General features: G+C 38.4%; 1 protein-coding gene across 6 annotated transcripts in view; it reads left to right on the forward strand.

Annotated features, from left to right (window-relative positions):
• Nucleotides 1–1,261: 1,261 nt before the first annotated feature.
• The window catches only part of PPARA (peroxisome proliferator activated receptor alpha), a 36,759-nt gene continuing 13,684 nt past the window's right edge, over nucleotides 1,262–24,336 (forward strand). Inside the window, exons 1-4 of one of the 6 annotated variants that reach the window (XM_048952623.1) lie at nucleotides 1,262–1,546; nucleotides 4,192–4,292; nucleotides 6,063–6,115; nucleotides 22,663–22,907. In XM_048952623.1, the coding sequence (XP_048808580.1) occupies nucleotides 22,700–22,907 (208 nt within the window). In that variant the 5' untranslated portion in view covers nucleotides 1,262–1,546; nucleotides 4,192–4,292; nucleotides 6,063–6,115; nucleotides 22,663–22,699. Of the gene's footprint in view, nucleotides 1,547–1,642; nucleotides 1,764–2,003; nucleotides 2,841–4,191; nucleotides 4,293–6,062; nucleotides 6,131–6,885; nucleotides 6,964–19,050; nucleotides 19,245–22,662; nucleotides 22,908–24,336 lie in introns of those variants that run through there. The other 5 variants (XM_048952597.1, XM_048952605.1, XM_048952615.1 and 2 more) reach the window with 5 other exon arrangements.

A 24,336-nucleotide genomic window follows, 5' to 3' on the forward strand; every position in this document is an offset into this window, starting at 1 on the left:
ATCAAAACAAAATATAGTTGTAATTGTACAGAAGCTCATCTTAACTGGTTATATTTTCAGGGAAACAAATGAAAAAAGGAAGAAAAAAAAAACCAAAAAACAGCAACAACAACTGAGCAAAAGCAAACAATGAAAAGCTGATAACATCTCTTACTGTCTCGTTATCAGCTGAGCTCCCTTACATACAGATCATGTGGAAATATGAAGGTGTTAAAATCAGGTATTAACTTTCTAAACCAGCTAATTCTTGCAGCATTGGGTGTTGGCCTGGCTTGAGCACAACTGGTTGAGAAGTTGGGCTGCCTCCAGAACACATTTGAAAAGGCCTTCAACTACTGTAATGTCAGCTTTCCTTAGCTTTGGTTTTCTGCTGTTAGCAGCTGCTGTTGATTAGTTTTCACTGAAGCGTGTTCTCTGGTTGTGCTACAACCTCTATCATTGCTGTTTCTGCAGTGAGTGCTCCAGCATACAGATCCATGTGCTTAACCTAGAGGCTGAGAAATGTATGAAACTGAAGATGGTGTTTGCTGTAATACAGCTGAGGCTCCAGGGCAGAGCTGTCTTTCTTTCCCTTCTGGCCCTGTGTTTCTATTTTCTGAGCTGTAGGAATAAAAATAAGCAGAAGCCATGAGCGTATGCTCAATATACGTAAATGATCTTCCCTTTGGAAGCACATGAAACAGGTTGTGTTTTCTCCATTGACTACTCCAGACAGTACTGAGCAAGAACATGAAATTAACAGTGCAATTATACAATTACAAAAAGCAAGCTACTGATATATATACAGATATATTTGGTGGTTTTTTTTTGTTGTTTGTTTTTTTTGTTGTTGTTTTTTGTTTTTTAGTGATAACCACAACAATTATGAGGATAATGAAGAAATGTAGTATTCATGAAGCAGTCAAGGAGAAGTAATGAGGGGGGAGGGGGAAGGCTGACTCCTTTATAAAACCACAGCATTTGTGTGTTTTGGGTTACCTTGAGAGGATTTAAGAGATTAAAGAAATAAACAAAGCTTTGTGAAAGACTTTTCAGGTCCATGCTGTTTTTTAGTGAAGAATAGGGATTTTACACTGTAGATGTTGCCTTTACTTCCAGAACAGAACAAAGCTCCTTATAGCCACGTCCTCGGGCCCTACTCACGCTGCCCCAAGACACTGCCAAGGCCCTCAGGGAACAGTCCTAAAGCGGTTCTTCCCCACGGCACGCTAAGACCCCTTCGTGCTCTATTAAGCAAGAAAGAGCTCGGGGGGCCGTGCTAACGAAGGACGAGGTGAGGGCAGCCCCCCGTGTGGGCACCGCGAGGCGGGAGGGCACCGGTCACTCGCCCCCCTCGTGCCGCCTGAGCGCCGCGCCTTCACGTGAGCGCCCGGCCCCTGCCACAAATAGCTCGGGCGGGCGGATAAGAGGGCTGCGAGCGCAGACTTTGTCCCCACACGGCCGCCTTCGCGCTGGGCCGTTCCGTCTCCCCGCACCGCGGGGCTTTCTCCGCCCTTGACTGAAAGTTTCAGAGTCTCAGTCTCGCCTTCTCTCTCTCTCGACAGCGGTGAGTACCGGCGCGGGCGAACAGAGGGGAATGGAAACGGAATGGCGGTGAGAGAAGGGAAGAAGGGGGCGAGGAGGCACCCGGCGCCGCCGGCACTCGCCCTACGCCCGCCCGCCGAGCCAATGGCGGGTGGCCATGGCGGGGGGTGTGTGCCGCGACCTCACTTCCGGTACCTGTCACCGCCGCCCGGAGCCGCTCAGCCAGGCGCAGGAGCGGGGTACTGTGTCCCGGAGCTCGGGGGGCTGCTGCCGCCGGGGGCTGCTCGCGCCGGGAGGCCGGCGGGCCCGCGGCACCGGGAGGGCGGGTGTGGGTGGGGGACGCGGCGCCGTTGGCCCCAGCCCGGCCGGCTGTGCCTGCGGGCGGAAGGAACGCGCGGCGCTGCCCGGGGGCAGCCCCCGGCCGGGCTGGGGGGGTCGAGGGCGTGGGGCGGGGGCGCGGGTCGGTTCTGGTGCTGCCGATGGCGTGGTCTTCCCTCTCCCGTCTGTTCTCCTTGTGCTTTGCCCTGTTGTACGCCGCGTCCCGCTAGCCGAGGCGGGGATCTGCTGGCGAGGAGATGCTGTGGGTGCCGGGAGCTGAGGGACAAGCGAGGGCCGGCCCTGAGTGGGGCTGGGGTGGAGGCAGGGGGCAGCGTTAGGGGCTGTGCGGACACGGCGGGTGCTGGGGAGCAGTCGGGGTGGCTCGAGTTGGAAGGGTCCGTGGTTGGGAGGACCTGGTTCCGGCGTCCCCTGCAGGGCTGTAGGACACCTGCAGACTTTCCTGTTAGCATCTCGCATTAATTATTTGGCTGAAAATCGCGCGGTCTTCGCAGGTAGTAAAGCGGGAAGCCGTAAAAATGCTCCCTTGATATATTTTGAATCGCTGTCTTAATGCTGAGGATACCTGGTGGAGTGCTGGGACTGAGGGTAGCGGTGGTACATGTGATGTGGTCACACGCTGCTCGAAGCTAAACCAGCGTCGTAACCTTTGTTCACTGGCATGAGCTGCCCAGCCAGCAGCCCGGGGCTCTTAGTAGCTTTTTGTGGCAACTTTATGGTTTTTATGTAGCACAGTGCATAGTTTCAGTAGGATGAGTGCATGCGCAGACCTTATCGGAGGTTTGTACAACCGCGTCAATAGTGCACCCTCTTGCTTTTCCCATCTTTGGAAGGAGCGCTTGACATAGGCCAAAAAAAGTACTTATCAGTCTGCTGATGCCCTGTATTGACTCTCATCCTGCACAGTCAGGTGGCTTAGAGAGTTCTGTTGTCTCGTATAATCCCACGTGTCCTGGCATTTTTCTCACCTGCAGTTCAGGGTACTGGATTTTTTTGTTGTTCTTGTTTCCTTGTTTGTTTGTTCAATATCTTAATTTCCTGTGCATGCCCCTCCAAACTGTAGTGCTTTCAAAGGGAATTAGGAGGTTTAAACCATGGAATAGAGGCTGCATTTCAGTTGTTTTTAATAGTTTATGTTGAGTGTTATAAAAACTTCAGGGGAGAAAACATCACAGCACAGCACAGTAGGATGGGTAGCCCAGGGTATTCATCTTGTTCTGGAAAATGGATTATAGTGCTCACTGTTTGCCTGAATCAAAGAGGGGAATGCATATTTTTTTTTGTTCTCAGTGTTCTGAAGAAGCTCTTTCTTCAAATTTGCAAATAACACCCTATTATTATTATTATTATTATTATTATTAGTTTTTTAGCCTCCTGTTTGAAATGTTTTAACTTACCTGCTGAGATCTGCGCTATGACTTGTCGCTCTTGCAACTGGAATATCTGTTACAAGATATATCCAGGAACAGGAGAATGCCATAATTGTCTGGAAAAATAAATAATGCTGAATTTGTATCTATTATAAATGAAAACATTTTCTTGCAGCGTTTTGGAATTTTAACATTTTTAATCAAATCTGGCATCACTTGCAAAATCTCCTTAAAGGTTTAATTTGTGTGGTTTTGAGCTGAATGGAGCCAATTTAATCAAACTATAATTTATTTTTATAGCTATGTATGTGCAGCTTTTTTTTTTTTTTTTCTTTTTCCTCCTTTAATGGTTGTAACTATATACATGTTACAATAAAATCTCTCCCTTTGGGGTGTGATTGGTAGCTGAAAGGCCAATTGCAAAGACATCTTGTGGGATGCATGTGTGTGTTCCTCAAAAACCTTAACCGTTTGTCCACATCAACACTTGGACATTTGTGAGGATGCTCCTTATGAGTAGAAGTATTTTGTTTTACAGTACATAGTGAAAATACCAGAAGGCTTTCAGTGAAGTGATCTTGAGTGCTTTTAATTAATTATTTACTTTTAGTATGGAGAAAAAAAAAAAAAATCTGAATGCTGTTGGGATGTACCAGTCATAGACCCTAGTTAGCTAGATGTCAGTGTAGTCTTCATGTAAAATTAGGCATGTATTATTAGCCTCAGTCACTTAAAAAAAATTAGTGTTCACCCAAGTGAAATAAGTGTTTGTTGGTAGCTGTTGGGTTTTTTTGTTTGCTTGTTTTGTTTTGGTTTTTTTTTTCCTGAAGGGACTTTAAGAATAAGAAAAAGCCATTATGTTACATACTATCAACAGAAAATTAGATTAGTAAGCTTTCAGAAATTTTGTTGAGTTTTTTTTTTTTTTTGATAGAATATCAGCAGCTTTTTTTTTTTTTAGTGAAGAGCCACTTGCTATCACCAATGTGCACGTGAAATGGAAAGGGAACAGATTATGGAAAGCAGCTTCTGTTTCAACCTTGCCAGATGCTGCGTGAAGTGGTAAGTGAATATGGGGGCTGAGAACTACTTTGGCAACGTTCCCAAACTACTAGAGAGGAAAAAAACATTTGAGGTAGTATATCTGTAAGGAGTAATTGATGTAAAAATAGTCAATTGACCAAGAAAGAAATCTGAATAAGTTGTGCAAACAGTTGATAAAGGGCAGGTCATGGAGAACAGAATAAGCAAAGCAAGATTTCCGTATGCTGTGGTGTCTGTTCTCTGTGTTCAACTTCTACACAGAAGGAAGTGTGTAAAGGTTTTACCCAGAAGAATTCTGAGTTCTTAATATTTTTAGAAGTATTTAAGAGTGTTCAGCATTTCTCAGGACCAGGCCTGTAAGGTTAAACATTGAACAAGTCTTTGAAGGAGAGCGCTGAATGGTCACTGAATGAAAAAGTACTTATCCTGTAAGCTTAGGCTCTAAATCAGCACTAGACTCAAAGTAAAATGAAAATCGCTGTCTTGAAAAGTATGATATTTGGCATGTTTGTCAAACTTTATATGGATATAGGAAGATTGCTGTCTGACCAGATTGCATGTGGCATTGAGGTGTTGCCAATTGTGATCTGGCTTCCTCATACCAGTTCTAATGGTTTCTGCTTATGAAACAGTATTTATTTATAAGTGCCTTGCATATGTATTTGAAATATCTGTGAAGTATAATCTGTATCCAATGAAGGGCTCTCTATGCACAGATTATTACAAATTATAAAATGCTATTCAGCAGTTTTTTAATCCTGATTTAGGCTTGTTACATCACTGTGTTTCTTCGATGTGTTTTAAAGTGCTCTACATGCAAGCTGTGGAAACTTGTTGGTACTTTGCAATTTGAAAGATGAGAACCAGCAAAGAGGATAGTTCATTCTGCTGTACTGTATTCACTAAATATATCATTTTAGATTCAAGTTATCTCATACCTGTGGAAATGCTGACAGCATGAGATGTATTTGCAAGCGTTTGGTAGGTTAACTGTCCCTCTGTAGAACTGCTGACGCACAATAATATTTGGTTTTCACAGAATCACAGAATGGCCAGGGTTGGAAGGGACCTTCAGGATCATGAATCTCCAGACCCCCTGCCACATGCAGGGCCACCAAACTCCCCATTTAAGTTGTTTAAATTTACTTATAAATGGAAAGATTAATTATTATTACACTTTCTTAATAGCAGAAGAATCTTGGTTTAAAAAAAAAAAAAAAAAAAAAAAAGCATCTGCCATGAGAAACTGAGAGTCGTTTCTTGGCTTTTAGCAGCTGCTGAAGTTGTAAGGTTCCAGCCAGCTGTAATGCATATGAAAACAAATTAGTCCAATATTTTTCTATCTTGTATTTTCATATCTCTGTAGTCCGGTTTGTGGTAAGTATGTAAAAGGGAATCAGAGCTGGTGTTTGGTGAATAGCTGGCTGAATGAATTATTCATCTAAATGTGTAAAAAAAACAAGCAAACAAAATATATATATATATACATTAGAGCTGAGAGCATTTAGTGTTGTGAGTAGCTTAGAGTTTGGTGTGTTTTGCATGAAATAATGCTATCACTATCTGCCCTAATGTTATTTAGATTAAAAAAAAAAAAAAAAAAAAGTCATTTGAAACTATTCTATTAAGGCTTTGAAAGAGGGTTTACTTCTTGTTAGATATATCTACATATCTAGCACAGTGACACTGTCTGAGAAAGTTCTAAATCTTCATGTATAGTTGTATTGTCATTCATTTTTTTAAACACATGGACTGCTACATGCCTGTTTTATTTTGATTGTTTACCAGAAATGACTGATAAAACAATTTCACAGAAGAAATCACTGAACTTAAACCAGAATGTGAGTGTCCAGATGGTAAGAACTTTTGTCTATTAGTAAATTCTCTTTGAAAGTGAGGATTTCTATTACTGTTGATGCTTCTTAGTTGCCTGTTAGTTACAGATTCAGCAAGAATGTTACTAAGCACATGGCATTAGAGTAACATTATGGGCTCATGGAAAAGAAAACAAAACCTTCTCACATCTTCATTCAACACCTAAGAAAAATGTTTCCCAGCGCAATTAGAATGAAAAATATAGAATGAAACCACTTGGATTTGAGGGTAGAAATGTGGAGACGGTGAGTGCTTTGTCAAGAGGCTGATTTAGAGATTCCTGGTTTATTGTCAGACAGTGCTTGGTGGCATTCTTTGCCATGGGGCTGGTGAATGTTCCATTACAACAGTCTACGAATTTACCCACTCATGTGAAAATAAAAGGAAATCTCAGCCCACAGTTCATAGTGAATATTGTGGGATTGTTGGCAGTTTTCAGGGGAGGATAGCAGGAACTACTCATTGCCAATGTAAACATTATGTCTCTGATGGAGGCTAGAACTAGATTTGTCGTGGAGGTTAGTAGTTCTAAGAATAATTTGAAAAAATAACTGGTATAATTATGCACAGAATATTGGATACTGACATTTGGTCAGTATAGTTGGAAAAGGTTGTAAGTGGATCTTCAAATCATTTTTAGTCTGTAGATACATATAGTTTGGAATCAGTGTGCTGTGTTACTGGGGTTTTTTTGGGTGGATTTTTTTTTTTTTTTTTTTTTTTTTTTTTTTTTTTTTGTCAGTGCAAGATGCTGTGTGGAGGGGTGTTCTGTCCCTTGTTGATTTGACAGCCTAACTACAGAGAATTTTGCTCTGTGAGTATACTTATATTATTAAGCTGTACGTGTCTGAAATTTGAAAATGGTTTAGTGTGTATGCTCATATTACGTGTAGCTGCCCAAAGAGAAGAACATGTAAGAAGCTGTTTTTTATGCCTGAAAATAATTTTTATTATTTTATTTAATTATTTACTCTCATCAGAGCAAGAGACAGATGCAGGCCAGACAAACTAGAAATAAGTCAAGTATTAGCTTCACAAAACAGGTAGCTGTGAGATGAGAGTAGTTTTTAGCACTGGATGCTGCTTCTGAAAAAGGCAGCAGCTGCACTTCTGATGTACTGTGCTACCATAGAGATGTACAGTGCCTGTACATAAGCAGGCCAATGTTTTCAAACAGCTGCTAAATGTTGAGCTGTTACATGTGTGTTTGGGGCACCTGATTTTCAGCCTTCTGCCATAATTCTAAGGTTACAGCGAATTGCATTTTCTTGAGGTTATAAACTCTGTGATAAATTCTGTGAGAATTCTTCAATAGCAGTTATCCTTTAAGAATATAGAATTGCTTATTTTGCTGCTATCAATCATTTTATTTCTTCTCTACCTGGCATATGTGTGTATGGAAAAAAAGAATAGAATGGGATGTTCCCTTTCTGTTGTTTCTGAGAGCCCTGCAGCAAGAAGTGCGATTGCACGGCATGGCTTGAGCTGATCTGGCAATTGCTGTTGAAGATCAGTCATGCTCCCACTTGTGCTTCTCTCCTTTGCTGTCGGCTCTGTGGTTCTGTCCCTCTTCATTGCTGCCCTTTAGTGAGTCTGTTCAGCTATCTCTGTCTATTTACATTTTTCCCATGTTATGTTTTTTATGTTTTACTGGAGCCAAATTGTTTCACTGAGGCTGTGTCTATACTAGGTAATAAAATATGACAGGGACTGTTCTCTGGATCCAGAGCTAAGTGGAAAGGTTGCACTCTAGCTTGGGCTTCCTCCCAAACCAGAGTGGCTGCCTCTGAATTGCCAGTGGAGAGCAGTTCACTGTTTGGCCTCTGCTGTCCCCTTAACCTTGCCTGAGCATATATCTGGGAGAACACCAAGCTGAGGTGGGCCAAAATGGTGTCAGAGAGCACTTACAGTGTGGCTTGAGCCTGTACTCTTGACTTTGTTTTATTTACTGCCATACTTGTGGGCAGGGAGATCAGATGAGTGTGAGATCCAACACAAGGGCAGGCTGGGACTGCGGGGCTGGAAATGAAGGAGAGGGGAGGTGGGGACAGTGTCAGGGAGCAATGGCAGGGGTATTCTTTTGATATCAAGGAGCTATTAGATTACTTAAGCTGGCTGAACCTTAATGCAACTTTATTTTGCAGCACCGAACTTCTGTTTGACTCTGCTGTAAATGCTGTATCCCTATAGCTGATTATTCAAAGTTTGATCAGTGAGCTAAAATGTCTCACAAAGTACATTGCAAAGTAATGAAAGTATATATATGACTTCATGAACAAGATTTTTTTTATCCTGATCGTTTCAATAGTCTGATGGTTTTTGTTCCACCTTTCTGTAATGTAGTTGTTTCCTTACTGAAAAAAATAAAATAAAATTGGAGAGTGGTGGAATGACAAGCAGGCAGTAGTGGTGATGCTGCACTAAATACAGTGCTGTTAAACCAGTAGGTAGATAGCCTTTATGTCTTGCAAAGGGCAAACGGAGAGCTTAGATGTTATGAAAATAATTGGTTGTATCCTGACGTTTTTGATCACGCAGGAGTGAGAGGCTTGTGATCTCTGTACTGTTGTGAGTGACCTGATTTAGAACTGTGAAGTCATGTGAACCAAGTATATCCTCTATCTGACTTGTCAGTAGCCTGGAAGTACAAGTGCTTGATGTCCATTTGCCAAAAAATGTAGATCCATTGCGTTCATACCCACTGACAGGACTTCAGTCTGCAATGTTAATTCACTGTAGGCTTTGTTTCTGTGATAAATGATTGTGAAGAAAAACTTCTTATGGCAGGAATTTCTAAATTACTGGAACAAAACTGAAATGAAAGAATTGCACTCTAGGTACTCTGAGTTGTGGCATGCCATTAAATCAAATTTAGTTTATTTTTAGCAGAGTTTTTTTTTGGTTGGTTGGTTTTGGTTTTTGTTTTAAATTTAAATGTAATCACTGAGTGATGAAAGCCTGTAAAAATACTTTGAAGGAGTGAGTAAAATCAATACCCTGAAGAATAAATAAACCAGCCTCGGATGCTGTGTATAGAAGACATTAGAGTTTGCCTACTGGTAGAAAAGCATGAAAGCTAACTCACTGGGATTTCTCCATGAACTTTCAAAAGAAGAAGGGGATTCAATCTGTAATATTTTATATGAAGGTCAGTCTCTTCTATTGGATAACAGTCTTACCAAGTTGAAATTAGATTATCAGATATATCTTGCTAGATGTTTGGGCAGGGGAGTGAAGTTAATCAGTGAAATAAAACCACAGAAAACAGACAGTAATGTTCTTCTCCTCTAAGAAAGCAAATTCAGACTTCTTGAATCTCTTCCAGAAACAGATGTAAATTTCACTGAAGCTTTTCAACTAGCAAATAATCATGGTCTGTTATGTTTGATAACGAATCATGCAGGCAGTTGCAGATGGTGAGAAGAGTGCAGCTGTGCAGATACTACAGGAGCTGAGATAGAAGACTGGAGGACTCAAGCAGATGAAGGAGGTGTTTTGAGGGTGGGTTAACATGGCTTATGAAAGAGAAGGCTAAGACAGCTGAAAGAGCATTGAATCTAAGCGTGCTGGTGTAAGGCCAAAAACTGAAATCTGAGATTTGGGGATGGGGAGAGTGATGGAGGCTGAAAAGAAGATTTACTTGAGGCAAAAAGACTTTTTTAGTGTTGCTGATACCTAAATCAGAAACTGCAGCATTATATGTCGAAGTAACTAGGCGTATTTCCTGAACCAGAGCAAGGAGACCGAGCCAGGATGGAACTTTAAGCTGTAGATGAGGCTTCCTTTTAAAGAGGTACATTTCAAAGGAATGCCAAGCATCTGTAGGAGAGCTACTCTAGTTACACATACAGATGCAAAGTTGTAGGTTTTTCATTTTGATTTTTCAGGATAGGGCCTGTATGATGAAATCAGAGATAGCAAAACTGGGGAGTTCACCAGGTGAGGAAGCTGTGTCTGACAGGTGCCCTAAAAAGGGGAGACAGCAAGTCTCAGGTTGTGGTTGAAGAACAGGTAAGATTCAGTCAAAGCTGTGTGTTATCTTAAAGATAAAAGGAATAGTCTTGAAACAATATGCTAGAGAATCCAATTTTCCAATCCATTTTTGGTTATTAAGTATTGTTTCAAAACAATAGCTCTTTGCTTTATTTGCTACTGTTTTGTTTGTAACAGTAACTGCATTGTTACTGTTATTACAATCCCTCTAAGAACTACTATTTTTGCCTACAAGTCAGAAGTCCATAGCCAATGTGATTATTTTACACTATTTCAAGGACAGCCAATTGTCTTTTTCTTAATAGAGTATGTGATTAGGAGTGAAGGACCCTGTGGAAGTGTAGAATACTTCAATTACTGTCATAACTTCAAGCATCCATCACACAGCTTCTGTGTACAGTTTCTGTGCTCTACAGATATTAGTGAATGTAAAACTAACACTGAAAGCAAACTGTTATATATATATATACTTTTTTTTTTTTTTTTTTTTAGAGGGGAGTAAAATATCAGAAGAATTATGCTTCTGAAGTGCTATGTTAATAACCATCTTCAGGATTATTTTCTCATATCTTTTAGTCTAGTTACTTCAGAAATTCAGAAATATGCATTAGAGTCTGCCTTCCTCTACCAATAGCTTTGAACCTACAAGTCTTCAAACCCACAATCTGACGACAAATGAGTGGTGGTTGCAAAGGCTTTGAAATAGTAGAACTTCTATAAAAGTTGGAAGCTGGAAAGAAGAAAGGAGAATGTGTTATTGGCCCCACTGAGGAAATGATGCAATATGAATTTGAAAATTATCTGTGCTGTTTGGCCTGTCAATTGCCAGTTGGCACAGGAGCAGTGTTGAGCCAGTTGCAACATGCAGCTCTGAACCAGCTGCAGCACATGCACACTGTTTGTCCAGTCAGTAGTTCAGAGATGTTGTATGGGGAGAGGTATGGTGAGAAAAGGAAAGATAGGGAGAAACGATAGGATGATGTAGGGTGACAATGGCATGAAAATATTATGACTTTGAAAGATAAGCAGTAGAGATCTAAGCTTTTTATTTCTTACAACAGTTGCCCTTTTCCCAGTGTTTCGGTGCTACTGACAGTAAAAAAAAAAAAGTATCAATATGAATATTACCTTCCACATTTTTATACTGTCACAACTTAATACTGCCAAGATTTTATCTCATTGCTTGAACTCATGAAGTTATGTAAAACTTCAGAAATCTCATTGGCAGGTAACTCAAAACTACTTGGTATCCTTAAAATATTTTAGACTGTGTTGCAGAATGTCAAGCCTGATATTAGGTTATAGTCAGCTGAAGTGTTTTTGTTATAGGAACAATTTCTTTGCTGTCTTGAATAATCAGCAAAGATGATGTCATACAGGGATATCACAAAACAGTTTCCCAGCCTTCATTTTAAATTCACTTTAAATTTAAACTGAAGGCAGATATTTCCTATTCACAACACACTGAGAATTCTTAGTCCTAAGAGTACATTATTACCAGTCCTGCCAAAAGGGAATTATTAACAACACATACCAACATATATAGCACATGTAAGGCTCTGTGGAGATAAAACAAAATTAATTCTTACATGCTAGTCTGCAGAAATGCATTTTAAGACATCTGTACATATACATGAATCCTAAAGACTGCTGTAATATTATTGAAGGTTTAGAAATTGCTTCTCACTGAATCATCAAAGTCTTCAGTTGATTCCATAAATTAAGGACAATTTATTTTAATTAATAAATTAATGACAATTGATTAATATAAATATTTTCTGTCTAAAGCATCTCATTTGCTAGCAGGAAAGGTTATATCTTTCTGAATAGGACAATCGTGTGTTGTTTTTTGTTTTAATTTTTTTTTCTTAATCAAGTACATGAACAAGTAAGATTTCTGAATTATAAACATTTATATTACAGTATCATCAGTAAGTGTAATGGAAAACAACCAAGAAACTTGCCTGACACAGCCTCTGTATACACATAGATTATAATTTCAATTGACAATTTTATTTGCACAGATGTCTTTAATTTTTAACCTTCTGAAGTTTATTTTTACCACATGTAGTAAAAATGTACTCTGCGGGAGACTTAGCAAGAGGCTTACATTTTATTTACTCAAAAATTGATTATATTGAAGATAATCGTTTAGTCACCATGTTAAAATGCAATTTGTGTTTGCCTCTTGCTCTTTTATATCTTTATCCTTCAACAAATGACGTTGCTGTAGAATGTCAGAGAATGGTTAGAATGTCGTTGAGAAGTCACTTTGCATAATCTAAGATGCATTACTCACATGTGCAAGGAAAGAATTGCAACATTTCAATTTAGTCTCAAGGATCTGGTTTCCAGTGAGGAGCAAGTTAGGACAGATGTGTAGGCTGTTTGTAAATGCTGTATGCATAGAAACAGACCTTGACTTGAACATTAGACCTTACATATATATATATACGTAGTATACATAAGGTGACTTTAACTGTGAATTGGTTCAGACTATTGGCTTAGGTAATTAACTTGTCAGTACCACAAAGATAGATAAGGAGTTTTGGGACAGATGAGGAAAATCAGAGAGCTTTGAGTTGATTAACGTGATAATAAAAATACAGCAGGTAGTCAGAGGACACATCTGAGTGAATGTGACCTTGTTCTTGGATCAAATAGCAAATACATAAATGTCATGTTTGTCTGAATGTGACCTTGCATTGGTTCAAGTATCAGTCATAAATCAAATCCTAGATTTTAATGTACGTGTATAGAGAATTCCCTCTTTAAACACTACCTAGTATCTTTGGTTGTTGTGGTCTTCAGATATAAGTGGCAAAAACAAAAAGCGTATTTGTGCACTAAATTGTTTGAGCTGCATTTCCTTCATGGTTCCTGTCATAGATGATTTAGAATCTGTAAAAGTTTGAACAGCAAATTGCTATGGCTGCTATGATTAACACGTAATCATTTGAATCTCGATCAAGTATGGAATGATATGAGTGTAATGTAACAGTGACCTGAAGAGATATGGACATTGATACAGCAATGAGTAAAGAGTAAATCTGGAGATTATGTGGAGAGAGGAAAAGAAAAAAAGGTAGAGTGTGTTGCAAGCACAGAAGTATATGTAACAGTGAAGTGGAGTTTTTATTAGAAACTGTGGTAGGCTGTTAGAAGTACATGGGGAACTGTATTTGAACTTGAAAGAGAGCACGTATCAGAGTGCACTGGTACACCAACTACACTACAGCATAGAGATTACTGAGTTGTTGCTGTGGGTTTAACTGCTGCAAATTCTTGTTGTTCTTTCGAGTATCTTGTTAAAAAAAAGTTAATTTATGTCCATATTTATGCCTCAAAATACTGGATATTAGTAACTTCAATCTGAATATTTGCTTTATATACAATGATAACTAACATGGTAAATTGAATAATCTTCCCACATACTGTTGTCTTGAAGGTGTTGTTTGTTTTTGAAATGCTAGTTATTATGTGCCTATTCTGTATAGGTTGCTCTGAAAGTAGTACCTCCTACTTATTTCCATGGAAACTACAACAGCTACAAAGAGTTCAATAACACTATTCGACGGAGCAAATTCTCTTCTCCAAAATACTATTTTTCAACATATTTGCTACTAGCACTAGCTATGCATTTCTGCCAGTGATGAACAAGAGCTTTTCATTTTGTGGTGTGACAGCTGCATACGGCTGTCTGAAATGTGGCTTGTCTTTCAGATCACTGTCACCACTGCTGAAACACACCACCCACTGCCTCACTGTTGACATTCATGGTTTGGTCTCAGTAGATGTTTGGCAAGCACCAATGAATGTCAGTGGGTACATTTATTTTTTTTTCGTGGTGGAATTCAATGACACACCTCTGCTTCATAAGCATTCCATGTTGAGCACCATTTTGTCAAGACTGCCCCTCTGCTGCCATCTGTCATAGAATGGTAGAATTGTGGAATCATTTGAGCTCAAAGGGACCTTTAAACATGACATAGTCAAACTCTCCTGCAATGAGCAGGGACATCTACAACTAGATCAGGTTGCTCAGAGCCCCATCCAGCCTGACCTTGAAGGTCTCTGGGGGTGAGCCTTCACCATACCTCTGAGCAGTGTGTTCCAGTGCTCCATTACCCTTATCTTAAAAGCAAAATAAATAAATAAATAAATTCCTTATATCCAATCTAAATCTTCTTTCTTTCAGTTTGAAACCGATTTCCTTGTCCTTTCACAATAGACCCTGCTAAAGAGTCTATCCCCTTATAGCACTCTCTTTAGATACTAAAAGGCAGCTGTTAGATCTCCCTGGAGCTTTCTTTTTTCCAGGCTGAACAGCCCCAGCTCTCTCTGCCTGTCTTTATGGCAGGGGGATGTTCTAAAGAATGGGACCTTGTAACCAACTGTTGCACAGCAACAAAACGTAATGGGATACTGTCAGTAAGAAGTATTGCCGCTACTGTAATACCACCAATATCCACTTCTGACACTGTAGGTCAACAGAATAAATTAGGAGACATTACTTTTGGAGCAGCCCTCATCTAAAACTAAGCAATCATCAACATGTGTCAGAGATCATTATTTGGTATTAAAGTGGAATCATAAACTGGATAGCCAGAGAAGGGGGAAAATAATCATAAATTGCTATTTTTTCCAGGATTTCTAGGGATTTTAACAACAGAAGTCAAAACAATAGTAAAGACTTCTCCCCCAAATTTTCCAGTTATAACTTTGGTGATGCTTGTTTTAGAGTTGGGGATCTTTTAGAGATCTGACTGGGTTCTATTGTAGACAAAAAAAAAAAAAAAAAAAAAAAAAGCTATTTGAAGAAAACAAAAGTGAAGGATGATCTTGATTACAAAAAAAAACCCTGATAGCTATTCAATAGTTTGTTGACTAATGCTGCATTCCTGACTATTGAAGTCTTACAAAAATTTAAAGGATTCAGTAGACTTTTGAATGTCTTTCAGTAGTCTTTTGAAAGTCTACTGAAAGAGACATATTTTGAAAGAGAGATTTAAATGCTTTACTTTTACATACAGCAATTTCCGACAAAAGTTTATGGTCAGTGCTTGTTAGGGTGAAAATAGCTCTGATTTTTCTGTTCCAAATACAGAAATAGCTGAATTAAAAGTTTACATCTAGAGGAGCAAACAAAACAAAACAAAACAAAAAAAACCCTCTGATTGTCCTATTGCTATTCCATACACACATGCACACTTGAAACTATTTGAGCTTCATATCAGTTCAAGCAACAATACAATCTCCGTTCTTTACAGAAATGGGCTAAGTAAAACAGAATTCTTCTTTTATCAGAAAGACCTAGATGCAAGTTTAAGTACTGTCATATTTGTTACATCTGGTGTCTATTTATGTGGAAGAAAGCAAATGTGACTTCAGATAAATGTAGACTTAAGGCAATAGACCTGTAAGTCTTGTCTCTGGAGCCTGAAGGCAAGGTTGCAAAACCTTTATGTCCCATTGCTGACGAAGTCAAATCTGGCTCCTGTTGTTCAAGCGGTTTGCAGTGGCTGATTTAAAGACAGGCTTTGGATCCCATCATACTGATAATTTAAAACTGTGGTATTTCTTCATATCATAAGTCCAGATCTGTCTGCTAGAGGTTGACGAGTTGATTGTGTATCAAATACAGAACTCAGATGAAATATATTTTCAGATGTAATGTAAAGTCAGTGTAAATGTCATGCATGTAAATTCAGAGTGTTCTCTACTGAGTTCCCTCCGCTCTAATTTGGGGGGAGGGTTGTTGAATTTCAGATTTCCTATTAGAAATCCATTTGATATTTTATTGTTTCTTTGAGCTAGATTATACCTCTCAGAGTTTCCAGAATTGGAAATCTTAACAGTTTTTTTTGTTGTTTTGTGTTTTTTTGAACAGGAGGAGGGGTGATGAGGGTGGAGTGTGTTGTTTCAGCTGAAAGTAAATGCCTCGATTTCTATGAGAGTTTTACTGTTGGAAGAGTAGTGGATAACTGGGATATGTGCAAGCTCCCCTGCTGATAGGAAGGTTCTGTGGCCATACAAATCAATAGATGATTTTTAATCCAGAGGCTGTGTGAGCTATAAGGAGTTTTCTGCTCTCAACAGCCACTTCAGTAGAAGGGTTGCTTTTCTTCAGGCAATGTAAGCACCTGACTTAGCAGTCTAGGCTGTTGGTACTATTACTGGATTCTTCAGAGAGGTTTTGGTCTGCACATACACCTGTGTTTGTTGACTGTGCAGCACACTGCCCTCTCCACGAGTGCTTATTTCTGCTCCCTGTGTTGAGCCAGCACTAATATTTGTAAGGCTTTGCAGTAAACTGGAACAGAGAAATGATCCGGTTGAAGAGCTCTGGCAATTTTGGCCTCAAAGACCATTCAATCCCACTCTTGAAAATTCATCGAGTTTTGCTCAGTTTGGATGTGTCCATGAGATGCTTGTCATTAAGTGAGGCGAATACCCCTCTTATGTCTGTCCACTGCAAATTGATTTCTGCTTTTATGATTTTTCTTCTCTGTCAGTAATTGCTTCACTTGTGTCAAAGTTAGAGGGCATTCAGTTTGGAATACTTACCTCCTGCACAGTGTTGCTGCTGTTCTGTTGCAAGTTGAAAAGCAACCTTGACAAAACAACTTTTATAACCAGTTATACATGTGCAATAAATGTGTTACATAATTGAAAATACAAAAGGAAACTATCAGTATATAAGCATGAAGGTATAGAAGGCATCTGAATAGTTTTAAAGCAGACGTGTTGTATTTAGAAGAGAATGAGTGGCCCTGTTCAGAGACATTTATCTTTCTTCAATCAATGAAACCCCACTTCAGAGAGCTAGGACCCATGAAGTAGCTTCTACTTTCTGCTGCTATGTCTTGGGAGAAGGCTGCAGGCATGGGCCAGCAGGGTTGGGACTGGGTCGGTAAATGCAGAGTAGTTGCATAGTGCCTTTGCATTTTTTCAGTCTGTCTCTGTTTTGTTTTGTTTTGTTTTTTTCCATTACTGATTATCCACTTTTTTTCACCATCATTTTCTGTCTGTTTCTATGTGGGATCTGTCTGAATTTTCTGAGCAATCATTTCCATTGTGTTTTTGAGGCTACTTGGTCTTCATAGGTTATGATATTGATGTAAATGCTAAATTTTGAACTTGTGATTTTGTATGTTATGCACTTAAGGAACACCTTTGTTGTACCTTTCCAAATAGCTGGAAAATATCTGTTCTGCTCATGTTGCTTGATTTTAAAATCCTATCACTTTGACTAAATAAGCCATGCTGGCCTTCTCAGTAATTTTCTTCCAGTTGTGGTGGGCTAGTAGCTGATGCTGCACCGCAGAAGGAATGTGTATTCCCCTGGCAATCTGACATAGTACATCTAGTTGAAGAGTACTGCTGTTTAGTGCAATGTACAGTCTGTTGGGCATGTTATACTGTTCACACCTGACCTGCCATTAGTCAGCATTGCTTCTGTGCATCCTCTTACTGTTTGTTGATTTACTTGTACAACATGTTAATTCATGTTTTAATCCTGTCTTTACAAGTGCTTCCTTATGGTGCTGACCAATGATTTATGTTTGGAAAAGCACTGGTGATTTTCAGCATGAAAATCTTGCCTTTCTTCTCTCTTTCTGCATTGTGTCTTTTAAAATCCAATAGGACAGAAAAGCCTTGGACCCAAGAAATATTGCCTTCTGGCTCAGTAAGTTCTGCTGGGGTTTGGCTCAGTAATATAAAAACAAACCAATATTCACATCTTGCAGTGTGTCAGAGTTCTAACAATACATTCAGTGTGAGATTAAAAGTATGTTATCTCTTCATCTCCTAATGCAATTAGAGAAGCGTCTTCAAGGAAAGAAAGTTAGAACTCACCATTTCGTCATGCTCCATGCTTTCTGTGAGCCAGTGGACTCTGGCATGAGTCCTTCCTTTAAGAAACTCAAGTGTTCCTCCATTTCTGTGAGTACTTCTTGTTCTGGGAAGAATTTTATTTTCTCCCTCTTCTCTCACAGTTTTCTTAGGCAAAGAATATTCTTCCATTTGAGCAAACAAAAAATGCACAGCTTTTTTCCTGCTGTGGGCTTATACAGACTGGGTTGTCCTATAAGCTGTGATTCCACTTTTGCTTAATGCACTGCCCAATTCTAAGGGGAACAATCCAGGGAAGGAACACTGTGCAGTATACATTAACTGTCATAGTGCCTAAAAAAAGTTAAGGTTGCATAAACTTCTTAATTTTGTAATTTTTAAGAGCTCAGCTTTTCAAGTTCTGTGTAATTTTCAAAAATTAGGGTATGTGAATTTTGATTTGTTTTAAAGGGAAGGATACTTTCAAGTTGTATATGGTATCTTGGAGTACAGCTGTGTAAAGGGGAAAAATACCCCACAGTTTTTCAGTTTGTGTGTATGTGCATGCATCCAGCTGGCAGCCTTGAGGAAGATGTAGCACAGCAAAAATTTTCATCTCATTCACTGTAAATTCTCTTTGACTTACGTTTTTAATGCTTTGGAATATACAAAATATTGCTGGTGTGAAAGATCACAAAGTAATAAAGCTATCAAAGGATAAAGGAGAAAGCTTGTATTTCTTCCCCGATAGGAGATTAGACTTTGTATTCTAGGTGCCCAACTTTATTTCCAGTGGATGATTTTTATGTGTTTAAGCAGATTATAGGAAATATCCTGCAGTTTATTTATTCACTCAGGCTCTTCCTATTCACCTAAGCTCTCTAAAAGCATCTATCTGCTGCACCCCCTAGTTCTAAATGTTTCATGTTCAGCTACAACATTCTCAAAGTGACCTAAAGGTAATGATTGTTTCAACTTTAACCTTGATGTTTGCAAGCAAGCCCTTTACACGATCAATTTGTTTATGCAGTAAATCCAGACTTTGTTACTGTTTCTCAGAGACCTTTGCAACTCAAAGATCTGTCTCCTTAGAGGGATTGCCCCTAGTGTGCAGGTATTAAATGTGGAACAACAAGGGCTTTAGGGTCCCACCGTCCCTTTCCAAAAATGAAGCAAAAAAAAAACAAAACCAAAAGGATTGCTGCATGAGTAGGCATTTTTCTTTGGTAGTCTGACTGATTCCTTTAAAATCTGCTTCAAGTTTAGGTAAGTTGCTCAGGAGGTACTTGCAATGTGCTGGTGGGAAAGGGGGTTGTCTTCATAAAACAGGCACACTTCAGAGATACTAGACTGTGAGAAAGTGCTAGTAAAACCTGTGCATCTTTAAAGCCATAATTGCATGAAATTGTGTTCTCATTTTTCTGTGTCTTATCATCTTGTTTTCAGTTCACTTTGTGTGTGTGCTTGTATGTGGGCAGGGGATTGGATACTAAGATGTTGTTAGGGAATTGAGAAAACACTGCCAATGTCTCTGTGGCATAGGATTTTCTGAAGTCTTAAGAATAAGAAGAAAAGTTGGCTCATACAAATGTGTGTGTAGACTGCAGCTACCACCATCTGCTCTTGTAACACGTACAGCTTTACTTGTAGAGCAAAACACTGAGAATATCATTTATATAAACTTCATGCTCATTACTTTCTTTATTTTAGAGACTTTATATTCATGTGAACAGTATCCCTGCATATTAAGTGAAACCTGCCAATGAAAGCATGTGCATGTGTGAACGTGCACAAGATACAGAGGTACAAAAGGCAAGGGCTTTATTGCATGCGTACTAAGTGATTTGGATTAAGGTTTTGTATACATGCTTCTTAAAAAAAAAAAAGTATTTAAAAATGCATAATATGTTTCAGTAGTGGAAAGATTTAGTGTGTTTTGGCAGTCTTCAGCAATGGTTATGTAATAGCTGTGCCTGCTAAGGTAGCTAGTTAACCATTGACATAAGCAGTAATGATTAAGCAGCAGTAATTTACAAGTAATATTTGAAAGTACAAAAGGGTATGTCATTTAACAGTTAAAAACAAAAGTACTTTATTTATACTTCACTAGCTGTTAGTTTGTTATACAAATTCAGCTAAACAGGCTAGTGAATTTTAAATATTTATTGTAAAGTGGATAGTATGATGCAATTTGGGCAAAACTGATTGTACTGCTGAAAGAGCTGTTGCCATGTTCAGAGTTCAGCTATCAAGTGTTTAATGTCGATGTTATTGGAAGTTGAACTTCAGTATTCACTTAATCTTTTAAAAATACTTGTGGTAGACTAATAAGCAGCACTTGCAGAGATGGCTGTGATTCAGTGAGGAGCTGCAAGTAATGCTGAGTTATGCAAAGCCTTGTGCTTCCTGAAACTTCCCCAGCAATGCTTTGGCAAAGTATACGTGTGATGTCTGCAGAGGAAGGTAATGTGTTTGTGCTAGACTGAGCACACCAACAGAACAGTGCTGCTCAAATTCTCTGGCAGACTTCTCTTCCCTTTCTGTTGATGGCTCCCTGGAGAGATAGATTAGGTAGTCCCCTTTGAATTGCCAGAGAACAGTTGCTGTTATTCTCCCATTATAAAAATTACATACATCAAGATTTCTTTACTCCTTTCCCTCACAATGAAAAGCAAACAGATAGTAATGTAGCTTTTATTTTTTGCAAGTAAAGTACATAAAAGTGATTCCTAATTTCTCAACTGGAGTATAGTATCTTCCAGTACAATTTACTAGAGAAATAAAAGCAATTCTTGGAGGCAGAACATCTGTTGAGCTTCAGAAGTGGCATTTGGAATTGTTTTTACGAAATAATTTCAAATTATGAAAGTTCTGTACTGAGTATAGTTGACAGCAAGTACAGTTTGGTACTCAGTATGGTATGAGTTAGTCTTGTTATTTTCCATTGTAATGTCCTGTTCTAAAACTGTTGGGCATCACAACCATTGCTACTTGGCTTCTCTTGAGGTTGAGATACACATGAAAATCCCTGCCTTGCTGATAAATATTCTACTGCACACTGCTAAGTGCGGTTGAAAAATAAATCACTTAAAAACTGTGTGTACATACCAGGTTGTAGAAATCAAACTCTTACTCTTGCACAGAGTAGATCAGTTGGCCCCAGTTATACCACCTGGTAATAGCACCTTGTAAAGTTACACAAATATAATTGAAGGCAGACTTTTGCCATCAGTCTGGGGAGGAAAGGCTTGATTGTAGGGATATTGCTCGTCTGAAATTTCAGGATCTTTTTATCCAACCGAATACAAGTGATGGCTGTATGTCTTCTTCAGTATGTAAAGCAATAGTCAGCTATTTGTATTGCACATAACTGTAATCTTTCGGTTAATTATATAGCCAAAAAATCGTGGGGTTTTGTCCTGAATAAATACCCTACACATATAGGATGAATCTGTCATTTACAGATTATCAGATACGTGGATTGATTGCTTAATATAAAGTGTTTAATGTCACTGAAAGCAAACCAGTTCTGTGAAACTTTAAATAGCATCAAGGAAAGTTGGGTTATTTTTGATTTATATTTGGTTGGCTGGTTGGTTCTTGGTTTTATCATAAGCTAGCACTTGAATTGGAAAAGGAGTATTTGCCTATCCCCATGTAGCCAGTTTTTGGGTGGCTTCATGCTCTATGATAAATGGCAGCAAAAATATGGCTCTTTGTAAAAGTCAACACTGATTGGGAACCATGGGAACAGCCAAAGCTTCTCTGAAAGCCAGCACAAACTCATTGAATGGATCAGTACATGTTTGTATGTGTAGACAAGTGTTAGCTGCTCAGTCTAAAAATGAGTGTTTTGTAGCAGAAGTGTATCTTGGCAGCAGGAGCAGCATTTATTAATTCTGCAGTGCATTTATTAATTAGTCATCTGACATAGCAATAGAAGAATAACTGAAATTTGTGAAATAAGTACTTAATCTTCTTAGGATTCTGTGCTGTTACTCAAAGTTGATGACACTGTTGGTGAGTTTGGAAGGCAACTTTGAAAACTTATTTCATTGTGGGAAATAAAGCTAACTCTAGGAATAATAAGTATGTTGGATTGCATATGCTGGAACATTCTTGCTGAAGATGTATTGAATTAAGTAAGTCAAAAACTATTAGTTTTGCTAGCCTCTGTAAAGATGCATTGCATATGGCATACTTTGTTCTCTGCAGTGTCATGAGAGCTATTGAACAAATTTAAGAGATTAAAGAAAATCAATCTCAATCAACATATCTAAACCTGTTAGATGAGATGAGGAAAGAGTACTCTATTGCATACAACATATTGATACTTGTTATTTTTCAATGAAATTTGGTGGGAAGTACATAATACCCACTATAGAAACACAATTCGTAACATTCAACAGCAAAGGAGAGAAAACAACATCTACAAATCGATCTTGTCATGTATTTTCTTTATATTGAAGTATTTTGTGGACTTTTTCTTCCTAACCTGTCAGAGATTCACTTTGTGTAAGTCTTCTGGAGAAAGAATGCTGTATAGTATCTCATTATCAGATCAGAACTCATTTATCCAATGTACTGTGTGTAACTGAATCAAATATAAATATATATATATAATTCTGAATTTGTAAGTGCTGATTTTTTATTTTTATTTTTTTTTAACTTTTTTTTCCCCCAGCATAAAGGAGTTTAAGTGACTGCTCTACTTGACCAAAATGGTGGACACTGAAAACCATCTCTATCCACTTACTCCCCTAGAGGAGGATGATATAGGTAGTCCTTTATCTGGGGAGTTTCTACAAGATATGGAGAACATACAAGACATTTCTCAGTCTCTAGGTGACGATAGCTCAGGAGCTTTAAGTTTAACAGAGTTCCAATCACTGGGAAATGGTCCAGGATCTGATGGATCAGTTATAACAGGTAAGAGAGGTTACCATAGAACTTTCTTTTACAAATACAAAGTGATAGAAATGAAAGCCATTTTAATGTAATATTTATTGTTTATGACTAAATGACACTAAGAACATATGAGCTGATTATAGCTTTGCCTTAATATACGTAAGGATAGAATTAATTTACTACATTGTAACATAAAGCTGCTGGTTTTTAAGTTATCATATAGCTCTTCTGAGACATGAAGTTTTGGTTGGTTGGGTTTTTTTTTTTTTTCAATTATTTGTGTGTGCATTCAAGTCCTACGATAATTTGGATCAGTTTCTAGTGTCGCCTTCTTATTTTCAGTATTTAATGTTCATGGCAAAAGATCCTAGTTTTTCTGTTGGAGAAGTTGGAAAGCATGAACTTGTAAGGCTTACATTCCATTACACAAGTAAAAAGAAATGAAAATTATACGTTAAAAAAATCCTGTGTTTTAGGCTGTTGTTGATGACTCTGCCTGTGGGCTTGGCAATGCTGGCAATGAAGTCTAAGTTCTGTGCCAGTGTTTTTTCCAGTGTCATACTTGCTGACCTACATTCATAAGTGTTTCTTAATCTTTCTGTTAAAATAACACACCCATTAATTTGCTGAAGTCTTGTGGTACAAGTTGGAAGATGAAGATAAAAGAAATTCTGGCCTCAGAAAATATTTTCCTCAAACAGGGTGGAAATATTAATTGAAATAGTTAAAGCTGAAAGGTGTTGGTTCTGTAACATGCTCATCTACTAATAAAATTGAGAGTTTATTTCATTTTATGAAATTCCAAAGATTATTTTTCCATTACATTCAAAAGGTAAAAATATTTGATCAAGGCTTTTATTGCTTGGATATCTCAGAAGTACATTTTACCTTCCTTTTAATGTCTGTTTTCAGTGATGTGAAGGAGTATGTTTTCACTTTAAGTAAATGTTTTCTTTAGAAAATGGATCTGTATAACTGCATTTTAGGTCTCAGTTAAGAGCATCATTTAAAACTATGAGTAATGAGTCAGTGGGATTTATAAATGTATCTTCAAATGTTGGACAAATTCAACTTGAGCTAGGAATATGTCCCTTGTCTTACTACAGTAATAGATCTCATTCTAAACATTATGGCACGAGAGACGGAAACATAAAAGCAAGATGAGCTCTTAATAACCTTTCTGGAAAGAGTGACTGACAGTTTGGATGGTTATTGTAATACAAAATTGAAGCCACGAGGAGAAATCTATTTTATTGTTTGGGTTGGGTTCTTTTTTTCCCTCCTGTCATAGTTTGTGCTGTTTGTCTTTAGTAGGAGATACATGTTGAATGTTTTTTCTTGGTTTCATATTTACATTATTAGTGAAGACACGTCTATGCATGTTTTTACATCAAGAAAATTTCCTCCATTTGAGTGAAATATTATTAGAGTACTTTTTAGTTACTTATTT

The sequence above is a fragment of the Lagopus muta genome, chromosome 1 (assembly GCF_023343835.1).
Source record: "Lagopus muta isolate bLagMut1 chromosome 1, bLagMut1 primary, whole genome shotgun sequence".
Lineage (NCBI taxonomy): Eukaryota > Metazoa > Chordata > Aves > Galliformes > Phasianidae > Lagopus > Lagopus muta.